The sequence below is a fragment of the Onychomys torridus genome, chromosome 12 (genome assembly GCF_903995425.1).
Source record: "Onychomys torridus chromosome 12, mOncTor1.1, whole genome shotgun sequence".
NCBI classification, from domain to species: domain Eukaryota; kingdom Metazoa; phylum Chordata; class Mammalia; order Rodentia; family Cricetidae; genus Onychomys; species Onychomys torridus.
The window spans coordinates 29,086,089-29,098,170 of record NC_050454.1 but is presented as its reverse complement, the minus strand read 5'-3'; the positions used below and the strand labels follow the sequence as shown (position 1 = coordinate 29,098,170).

Sequence of the window (12,082 nt, the reverse complement as noted above, 5' to 3'; positions counted from 1 at the left end):
ATTGTAAATGCTGACTTTTTAAAATTGGGTATCTTATTTTTCTTTAAATTATGTGAATATTTTTAATAGAAGGTCTACCAGAAAAATCTCTAAGAATTATAAGTGCAGTTTCTCCGTTATGCAAATGGCAGGCAGAATCCTGTTTTAATAATGATCATGTACATGGAATTCATTCCTGTATTCCAACCCACAGAATACATTATATCTCTTGGCTTGTGGATACAGGAATTCTATTAATATTTTCTACCCAAAAACTAGAGAATAAGTCTTAAGAAATGTTCCCATTCCCAAACTATAACAATAAATAAATATTCAGAAAAGTTAACTTTTGCTAACACCTTCTCATGCTGTATCCAAATCAGTTATAGGCACAAGGCCAAGAAAACTACTAGTCTCTCTGTTGCTTTGGAATGAGAGAAATGCTTTCAATTGCTCCCTGGTACAGATTTGTCTGCAATAATAAAAAGAAAGAGCCTGCCCCGGTAACTTTCTGCAGGACTTGGCTTCCAATTTGAAGAGACTGAGATCTAATGTAGTAATTCCGTGCTCCCTCCAGGTTCATTTAAATGGAATTCCACCTGCTGATTAATGAAGGGCCTCTTCTGCCTCTTAGGTTTTAGCACTCATGGTGACTGAGGAGCCCAAAGGCTCAAAACTATTGCAGTGATTTTATCCTAAGCACAATGACTCTTCCCAAAAGGTCTCCCACTGTAAGTCACCTAAGGCAACACCTAAGCCCTTTATTTACTTTAAAACACAATCCAATTGTGTGGAGTTGAAATTTAAAGTTTAAGATTCTTTTAACGACAGTTCAGGAAAGTCACATGCCGTAGGACAGGAAGGTTGGTAAAAACAGTTCAGTGACTCAGAGCTTTAAAATAATTAGAAATATATGTTGTAATACTTTCAAAGCTTTCAAAAATAATCACTTCATCTAAATTCCTTGTAATGAATCTGAAGATTTACATAATTACTTGAGACACTTTGGCAAAAGGAAGGAGGTACCTACCCAACTATCTCTTAGAAAAACAAAGCAGGAAACATTTAATTATAATTTGGACAAAAATCTATTTAAGACATTAATCAAATTTTTAATTACTATATCCATGGGGCATTGAAGCATATTAGAACATTTGTTCATTCCATTAAATAACTAATATTAAATCATCATAATGTACAATCTTTTAGAAATAAGCACAGCATAAATGAAAAGCGCCTATGTTAAAATTTAGCTGAAAACTGATTTCATACTTCCTGTTTTTCCTTATTTTTGAGGAATAAAAGTAAATATTAGTAGACTAATAGGATTGATGATTTTCAAAATATACAAATAGACCACAACAACACCAAGACACACACCAAACCAGAATTCTAATCCACCATGTGTAGCCTCTAGTCCAAAAAGCCAAACCATGGGCTCTGTAATAATCAGCCCCACACTGACCTTGGTCATTCACTTCCAACTTGGGACCAGCCTGTAGACAAAGTCATGTCCTCCCTGTGGTAATGAGTTTCACCTGTCAACTAGACAGGAGTGGACTCATCTGGGAGATGGTCATCTGGGTAAACACGTGGGTGACTGTACTGATCATGTCAATGGAGGGGAGAAGACAAGCTCACAGTGAGCTGCACCACTCCCTGGCTGGGATCCTCAACTGAACAGGACGTGAGTGGCAGCCTTCATTCATTCATTATTCTCTGCTTCTTGGTAGTCAATGAAATGTGGCCAACAGCTTCAGTTCCCGCTGCTTTGACTCTTCCCATGTTGTACAGTACTCCTGACTAAGAGCCAAAATGAATCCTTTCTTCCCTAAGTTGCTTTCTTCAGGGTATTTTACCACAGCAACAGGGAACATTGACTAAGGCACTGCCCTGTAGGGGACCCGCTCCTACCTTTTCCCTCCAGGGTACTCTTGAGGAGTGAGGGATAAGAGATTTAGATAGAAATATAGAGAGGAAAGAGAGACAGATAGAAACACAGGACAGCCTTGGGAAGGCCCGGATCCTTATCCACTGGCCCCTTCTAAAGGGCTTTTAAAAGGACTTCCCCCTAGCACAGCCCAAGTGCAGACCCTTCCAAGCACCTGGTAACCATACACATGGTCAAGCAATCTTCTAATGCAGCTCTGCTGGGTAAAGCAAGTTCAGATCTCACTAGGAAGCCTCAGTGGGCTCCCATACTGCCCTACCCAACCAACTGCATAAAATGGTCTGCTTCTGATCTTACTTTACTGCAGATTTCTAGTCCTACCTAAACATACCTGAATCTTTCATTTATTCTCTAATGAAATCTTTTAAACTTCCCTACCAGCCTTTGAGGCTTTGTCAAACCCAAGTAAGAGATGGTGACTGAGCTCCTTGACCTGGAGCTCTGAAAAAAACAACTCTGCTTGCTCCATCTGAAAGTCTCCAAAGTCAAAGGTTCATTTTAAGAAATCTCAAGACAATAAAATACTCTAGAGACTCAAAGTTATCAGTAATACAGAAGGTGAAAATCTAAACAAACATTCATCCACATCTCAGAAATACTAGGCATGTGGAATTCTTTGGAATGTCTCAACATCTTGTCAACTTAAAACAAAAAGTTACTCTTTTGGAATGCACAGAACATTTAAGTCATTTAGGAAAAGATTTCCTTTGATAATTATCTTGAAGTACCTTCACAGAAAAATTCTCAAGAAAATTAGCTTCAAAGTAGAGACTGTTTTAAGTGTACATGCTGCAGACTAAGATTGTCTGACTGTACATGCTGCAGCCTAAGACTGTCTGACTGTACATGCTGAGACCTAGAAACTCTTCTGACTGTACATGCTGCAGCCTAAGAGTGTGCTGACTGTACATACTGCAGCCTAAGATTGTTCTGACTGTACACGCTGCAGCCTAAGACTGTTCTGAATATATATGCTGCAGCCTAGAGACTGTTCTGACTGTACATATATATACTGCAGCCTAAGACTGTCTGACTATAATGCTATAGCCTAAGACTGTCTGACTGTACATGCTGCAGCCTAGAAACTGTTCTGACTGTACATGCTGCAGCCTAAGACTGACTGTACATGCTGCAATCTGAGACTGTTCTGACTGTATATACTGTGGCCTAGAAACTGTTATTACTGTACATGCTGCAATCTAAGACTGTGCTGACTGTACATACTGTGGCCTAAAAACTGTTCTTACTGTACATGCTGCAGCCTAAGACTGTCTGACTATACATGCTGCAGCCTAGAGACTGTTCTGACTGTACATGCTGAGGCCTAAGACTGTTCTGACTGTACATATACATAATGCAGCCTAAGACTATCTGACTATAATGCTATAGCCTAAGACTGTCTGACTGTACATGCTGCAGCCTAGAAACTGTTCTGACTGTACATGCTGCAGCCTAAGACTGTCTGTATATGCTGCAGCCTAGAGACTGTTCTGACCGTACACACTGCAGTTTAAGACTGTCTGACTGTATATGCTGCAATCTAAGACTGTTCTGACTGTACATGCTGTGGCCTAGAAACTGTTCTTACTGTACATTTTGCAGCCTAGAGTCTTTTCTGACTGCACAAGCTGTGGCAGAAGTTTTGGAGATTCCAAATCTACTTTACATTTAATCTGCATCTGCCCCTCTCTCCCATGTCACTGTTCCTCTCAAAAGAGTCATCTGGACAACCCATGCCTTTCTAGGGGTCTGTATTCAGTTCTTGTGGTCCTTGTACCTGCCCACAGGCTAGCCACCCTCGTTCCTGTAGAATGCTGTTGTGCTCTTTCCCCACCCAGATCCCAACTCCGGTTTGATTCCAAACCTGCTGAGCTGGGACAAGCTAGCTCTACTGCCTGGCAATCAGGGGAGTGCTGATGGTACAGTGTAAGGACTGTCAACAGCCCATAATGTCGCCATCCCTATTTATTAACAATGTCTGGAAATCCATATAATGCAATGTTATATTCCTAAAAAACAGTACAAGATCAGTTATATGAATAAAAATGTACAGAAATAATGGTCAGCATGTAGTGGTTCTTTGACACTATCCTATGTGCTTTATGTATGTTCATTCATTTGGTTTTTTTTGTAACTCCTTAAGGGAGGCATTACAATAAATTTCATTTTACAGATGGAGAAATTAAGGCAGAGGGTGTTGGAGTCACCCACCACTATAATCTGTAGTAATGTGACCTGGGTTCAGAACTTCTGCTCTTAATCATATGGTACACTGTCTCTTCTCGAACAGTTAAAAGCCTGCCTTGTCATCCAGACACTATTTTCATCATTTATAAAAGCAAATTACTTTTCTGTTCACAGTTCTGCATTTGAGGTAAAAGGAACTTGCATTTCTGAGTGGTGGAAAGGGCTAAGTTACATAATGCACATGCAGAGCTAGGATCAGCTCTGGGCATATAGTAAATAGTAAATGTCAGTTATCACAATGATATTTTCTTATATGCACAGTTATTGGGGAAAAATGGAAAGACTTAGCAGAGGATAGTGACATGAACCTGGCTAGAGACTCATGTAAGAATATGGATATAATAATATGGATGTTTATATATACTCCTTAAATGACAGAAGCTTTACTGCATATACTTTGTAAACCTTCCTGAATACTGATTAGGCACCCAAAGTAAAAGAACACAATAATAATAATATTTATTAGATATTGACACATTCTGTCATAATTACTTTTTTACTTTTTTATTGCTGTGATAAAATACCATGACCAAGTCAACTTATAAAAGAAAGCATTTAACTTGAGGCTCACAGTTCTAAGCAGTTAGAGTCCATGACCATTATGGTGAGGAGCAAGCAGGCATCCATGATACTAGAGAAGTAGCTGAGAGCTTACACAAACATAAGGCAGAGAGAGATAACTCGGAATTGTGTGGGCTTTTGAGACCTCCAAGGCTACCCCCAGTGACACACCTCCTTCAACAAGACCACACCTCCTAATCCTTCCCAAACAGTTCCACCAACTGGTGACCATGCATTCTAAAATATGAGCATATAGGGGCCACTCTCATCCACTACATTCCACTCCCTGGCACCCATGGGCTTGTGGCCACATCATAATGCAAAATGAATTTAATTCAACTTCCAATGTCTCCATAGTCTTTCAGTCTTAACACAGTTTAAAATCCCAAATTTCAAAGTTCCTTCTGAGATTCAGGGTAATTTCTTAATTGAAACCCCTGTAAAATCAAAAAGTAAATCACATACTTCTAACACACAATGTCACAGACTATACATTACCATTTCAAAAGGGAAGAGTTTGGGCCTAGAAAGCACACACTGGACTAAAGCAAGACATAAGTCTGGCAAGGCAAGCCCCAAATCCTGCAGCTCTATTTCCATGACAAAGGACTTAGATCACTTTGCTATTCCAGCTTTGTTGACTGCAACACACTACCTTCTCTGTCTGTCTGTCTGTCAGGCTGGTCCCATTCCATGTTTGTATCTCTGTTTGGCAGATATCCCATGGCTCTGGCATCTCCAACATCTTGGGGTCTCCAACACAATCCAGCCTTCACTTTAACAGCTTTCTATAATGGTCTCTAGGCCTCCCCTGTCACATGCCTGGCCTGTGCAGTTTTCCTTAACCTCGAAGGAAGACTGCACAACAGCTTTTCTCCTGTGTCCTTCATGACTATAAAGCCAGAACCATGTGATGAATGCTGCCAAGTTCTGCTGCCTGCTGGGGATGGAAACTGGCCTGCTCCTTGAATTACATTTGCATGAACTTGGATTGTTTGCTGTTCTATTAGGAGCAGATAACTCCTTAGGCCTTTTCTTTTTAGAAGTTGCAAGATTAGATGGGCAGAGTCTCACCCTAAGGGTGTCAACTCACTTTATTTCATTTCTTTCAATGTCTTTCAGTACAAGTCATGATTCCAATATTAAATTTCCTGGTATTCTTGTTCTCCCCAAAATGTACATTTTGTATTTCTTTTTGCCCAATCGACTCTTTTTCATTGTAGATCTGCACAAGAGTGACTACTAATAACCACATAACAGAGTCAATGTAAGGCTGTCTTGAAATTGTTTCTGCCAGTGAAATTAGTCCCACACTCTTCAATTTAGCTTCAGGTAGATTCCTTCTTTGCCAAACTATAACAAGGATGGTTCCTAACCTAGTTACCAATATTATTCCCCTTGAAACCTCTTGAGCTGGGCCTCTATAGTTCACACTGCTCTGTGCACTACCGTCTTCCAGTTCCTACTAGGATATCCATTACGCTCTGCATACAGCCTTCCACTGCTTTCCTAGTCCAAAGTCTCAATGTCTTCCACATTTCTCTAAAAAACAGCATGGTCAGGCTGTCCCAGCAATAGTCCATTTTCTGGTAACAACTTCTTAGTTACCTTTCTATTGCTCTGCTAAGACACCATGATCAACTTATATAAGTCTAGGAGAGGTAGTTACTGCCCATAATGAGCTGGACATTCCTATCAATCATTAATCAAAAAATACAGACTTGTTTGGCCAATTTTTTTTTTTTTCTTTTTGGTTTTTCGAGACAGAGTTTCTCTGTGTAACAGAGTCCTGGCTGTCCTGGAACTTGCTTTGTAGACCAGGCTGGCCTCGAACTCACAGAGATCCTCCTATCTCTGCCTCCTAAATGCTGGGGTAAAAGGTGTGTGCCACCACCGCTCAGCTTGCTTGGCCAATCTTATAAAATAATTTTTCCAAGATATGTCTAGGTTGGTGTCAGGTAGACAAAAATCAACTAGAAAAATGAATAAACTTTGGATCTAATTCATTGCACACTCCCAGCCCCTTCCTCTTTGTAACATTACTTGCATATTACTTTCATAATTAAAAAGCAACTTGGGAGGAAAGGGTTTGTTTGGCTTACACTTCCCCAGCACTGTTCATCATCAAAGGAAGTTAGGACACGAACTTAAAGAGGGCAGGAACCTGGAGGAAGGAGTTGATGCAGAAGCCATGCAGGAGGGCAGCTTACTGGCTTGGGTGCTGCTTTCTGGCTTGTTCCTTATGACTTGCTCAACCTGCCTTCTTATAGAACCCACAACCATCAGTCCGGGGGGGGCCCCACCCACAATGGGCTGGACCCTTTCCCATCAATCACTAAGAAAATGCCCTACAGGTTTACCTACAGCCTGATAGTATAGAAGCAATTTCTCATTTGAGGTTCTCTCCTTTCAGATGACTCTAGCTTGTGTCAAGTTGATATAAAACTAGCCAGCATAACACAGTTTTATGTATCTATACTATATCATTCAATATTCATCTGAGTTATTATTATTTTCTATTTTCCATAATATAATGATCTCCTGTAGCATCCATTTTCTTGCCAATGACACAATTTATTTGTTTGTTGCTGAATAAAACTCTATTATGCATATATACATTGTCTTGGCTCATTCATTTGTTGAGGCACACCTTGGCTGCATCTATAACCTGTATAAGTCAAAAGCCCTGTGATGCACATGGATGTGTAAGTGTCTCTGCGGTATGTTGATCTAGTGTCCTTCAGGTATATGACCAGGAGCTGTATTGTTGGGTCATATGATATTATTCTTCATATGTTTTATTTTATTTTATTTTTTGAGGAACCTTCATGCTGAGTTCCATAATGGTTCATCAGTTTATATTTTCATCAGCAGTGAATAAGGGTCCCTACCAGGCCCCAGTCTTGCTAGCGTTTATTATTGTTTTCCTAATGATAGCCATTCTCACTGGGATGAGATAGAATCTTAATGTAGTTTTAATTGCATTTCTTTGATAGCTGAGAATGTTGTGGGGTTTTTTTCCCTTTTGCATGCTTATTGGCCCTTTGTACTTCTCTGGAGAACTGTTTGTCTTATTGGCCTATTTGTTGATTGGTGCTTTCTTTGGCAAGTTTTTGAGTTCTTTACAGATGTTAGATAATAATTCTGTGTTAGAAATATTTTTTTTTTCCAATCCTATAGGTTGGATAGTTTTCCCTGGCAGTTTCTTTTTTCTGATCTATAGGTTGTTTCTTCATTTGATTGTTTCTTTTGCTGTCCTGAAGCTTTTTAATTGTATTCAGATTAGCATGCAACCAGATCTTTGTCTTCAGTCAAGTACACATCATTTGTATTTTTGGCGCGTATTCTTTTTCCTAATTCTATTTTGTTTCTGTTAATATTAAAATTAGTTTCTATTCTTTGGAAATAGGCAAAACTAGCAAGTAATGCCATATAACAGATACATGCTACTTTAGCAAAAAACAACAACAACAAAAAACTCAACCAACACCCCCCCCCCAACAACAACAAAGCCAAACCAAAACAAACAAACAACAAAACAAAACAAAACTCAACTGCACCATTATGGAAAGGATTCAAAGGAAAGTATTAGCATATGATGGAAGGAATCTATTTTTACAAATGTAATATGTAAAAAAACATATTCCCAAACTAAAAGATTCCTTTGGTTTTTAATTCTCTGCAAGAAAGCATAGAAGTAAAAACTTAGCTTGAGAGGAAAAGTGGAAAACCTTTTATCCTGTGGCAGACAAATATGAAACTTATTTACTACTAATGTAAGGTCATTTAAAATAAATTTATAATGAGTTTAAATAATGAGACCCTTTATTATGTACCTCCCAGAATCTCTAAGCTATTCAAATATTAATACGTGATAACCAGTAAAACATGTTGGCTCTCCAAATATTTAATTTCTTTTTTCTCCCTCAAACATGAAATGAAATAAAAATGGTTCTAAATGTCCCAAGTAGCTTGTGCTGAATGAAAGGTTATCGGCCAAATAAAGAGTGTGATTTGGACAGGGTCAAGAGTCAAGGACAAGGTCACGGCAAAGTAGGATGTACCCTCAGCTGCAGCAACTGCCAAAGGCATCTGAGAAGAAAGCTCCCGTGTATCTCAGCTACTTTTATTCTTTTTTTAATTTTTGGAGATGATCATCCATTTTCTGTTCACTGGATTCTTAATGCTTTTAAATCACGGTATAATTTCATTTTTCTTAAGCTGCATAAATATTGACCCTAATGCTATGCTTTCCCTTTGGTACATCTGAAGAGCTCAGAAAAAAAGATACTGTGAAACACTGGCTATAAGGATCAAAGGACTCACCAAAGAATTCTGACAAAGTGATCAAGTATCAGTGGCTTCAGTCAGCATGTTTTAACCATAAGAACCAAAATTCAAGCTAATATGTTCATATCCTAAAAAATCCCGAGAAATCAAAACGTCTGCTCTTGGGATGTTGCTCATATACTCAACTGTATAAATAATTTGGCACAGTCAATCCTCTGGAGACTAAGCTGGTAGCATGTGATGGGAATCAGCATCCAATTTTAAATTAGTTAATTATTTCCCAAATCTGAGGGACACCGACTCTTCACAAATCCAGGATTCTGAGTTGGTCCACTCTAGAACCTGAACTGCACTTACTTCTGCAAAATAATATAGTGTTAGTGCTATGCTTACACCCTTTCTTTCTTGGTTACTCTAGTGTGTAGAAATCAATAACTGTAGTTAAAACACACACACACACACACACACAACCCATTAGGTTCTAAATGAGATGTCTCACTCTAAGAGTATACTTAGAATGAAATAAACAAGTTAAATTTGCTTTCTTCTGTGATTAAACTGTTCCCAACCACACAGTTATTTTAACATCTTACTATATCACAATAGTGACTTTTTAATTTCATAAAGAGAATTTGTTCTGACAAAATCAAAGAACTAGAAATGGCATTTATTTTTCAAAAAAAAAAAAAAAGGAAACACATTACTTCTTTTTGAAAGGTTTGATTTCTAGCAGAGATCTAATCAGTGAAGAAATTCTTAGTAATAGATAATTTACACATGACACACAAACAAAGCATTCACCTCCAGAAGTCGGATACTAGCTGTTCTTTCCACAATGACTGGGTAAGCAGGCTGCAGGATTCTTCCACTGATCCTGACAGACTTGTCTCTCACTGTCTAATAACTCTTGTAGCCTCACCCTGTTCTTGGATGTTACAGGAGTCTAGGCTACTTCTTAAGGGTTAGGGGACATAGCGAAAGGATGGATATTCTTCCAGACTCTCAGAAAACAGCAATCTTTGTGGAGTCCTACTTGGAGCATAGACACAAATCTGTCTGTGCTTTTCAGTAACAATCTTCCATAGAACTTTGTTCCCTAATTTTGAGTTTATGTTTAGCCCCTATGGATGAAAGTTCTTCTTCAGTCCCATTACCTAGATGTCCCTTTAGTCCTTTATGCAGAGATTATTAATAACGTTAGTGAGAACTCAATCCTCAGCTCTCCTATGTGCTTTTGCTCACCCTAAAGTAATTACTTATAATACCATAGGCAAAACCAAAACAAAACCGCAAAACAAGACAAAAAGCAGTACCTTGATTCAGAAGCAACTCCCTTCCTCAATTATCCAATTCTTGTCTTATGATATATTTCTTGTCTTCTTTATAATGACCTGGAATTCCTGATCTCCTTGCCTCAACCACCTTAGTGCTTGGAACACAGGCAGAACCCCTGCCCTGGGTATTAACTTCCAGTCTAGTATGGGACAGTACAGATTATCTAAGACAACATCCAGGTTACACTCTATTGTGCTAAGCAGCAAGTTCTAAAACATCTTTTAGCTCTTATCAACTGGTATCATCACAGAACTCCAGTTTACCTCAAGAGAATACAATTTTCAATAAATTAAAGTTATTAACAAAATCTCCTCAATCCGAGTGAAAAATTCTTTCAAAGTTTTTTTTTCTCCTCGTACTGTATTACAGTATTCATTCAATAATTTGCTAAACTCTTGTTAAGAACAGACCAGGCAAGGAGGCACATGCCTATAATTTCAACACTGGAGTTGCTGAGGCAGGAAAAGCACAGGCCAGCATGCTGAACACTCAACCTTCCCCCACCTCTCCCATTCTCAACCTGAAAGCACCTTCTAAGGTGGATTCTTGGGGCAAATGTGCTCTCTCTCTGGTACCTTATTGTCTGTTCTGATCGTGACTTTCAGCTGGGGCAGGACACGTTCCACTTCTAGACTCCATTCCGCAGCATCTGTCGTAGATTCCAAAATATCTTCTTGTTTGGCAGACTCGTTTGTGTCCTAAGAAAGGAAAGATATCACAAGATTTGGAGTTTATAAAAAGAACTGGAAAAATCTTGAGGCACTTAGGCAGTACTGCACAATTTAAATCGAGGATAGTAGTGTTAAAATGATAGTGCGGTAGAAAGTCTTTTCTGTCTTCCCACCCAAGTTGCAAGAGAAATTGGTAGAATAGCAAAATAAGTATGTAAAAATGAGGTGAATATATGATCTGATCATTTTATAGTCGATAATGCTTGGGTAATATCGGACTGAACTCAATGATGAGTTTACCAATAGAAATACCACTTAGGAATTTTAACCGGTATTAGCAGAGAAATACAAATACTCATGTTTGGTAAGAAAAACGTTAGTTGAATTTATGGTACAGAAACACAAAGCCAAAATGTGAAAGAAAAAAAGGAGATACAATTTCAGACACGAAGTGTTTAGTATTTACAAACTCTATATTCATAATTAGACTCGTCTTTTGGCCAGGTCAAAGGACAGGGTACTTTAAAATGAGACATAGCACAGACCTGCTTCAACTCCAAAGGAGGGCCCTTTCGCTGCTGACCTTGAATGACAAAGTCAGTTCATGGCCATTGAATCACAGAAAGAAAATCCCCCCTCCCTCTGCTTTTCTCATCTTTTCATATTTTAGCATTACATACCGGGAATCTAAAGATGTAGAAAATTTACACATTAAATATTTAAAAACAAAGCCCCAAGCATTAATTTTGAAGGCTGTTTTTCGCTTTAAACTCCCTTGATCAATTATAAGTGATTCTAAAGAAAAATTAAATAGTTCTATATAATAAGAGATACAAGAAGCATAAATAGCCAAATACATGAGACTTATATGAATTCTAATTAAAAATAATTTGTAAAATATTTTTATTTTAATTTTAAAAATGTTTATTGCACCCAAGCAATTATACATGTGTGTGTGTGTGTGTGTGTGTGTGTGTGTGTGTGTGTGCATGTGAGTGTGAATGTATGCCTGCTACTTGCTCCTTAAGTGTGCATACGTGGAGGCCAG

At 38.5% G+C, this 12,082-nt stretch overlaps 1 protein-coding gene across 1 annotated transcript in view; it reads right to left on the bottom strand.

The window, feature by feature from the left end:
• Ift57 (intraflagellar transport 57) overlaps positions 1-12,082 on the bottom strand; it is a 57,077-nt gene that overhangs the window by 18,902 nt on the left and 26,093 nt on the right. The window contains exon 6 of the mRNA XM_036203645.1: positions 10,939-11,061. Coding sequence (XP_036059538.1) covers positions 10,939-11,061 — 123 coding nt within the window. The remainder of the gene's footprint in view (positions 1-10,938; positions 11,062-12,082) is intronic.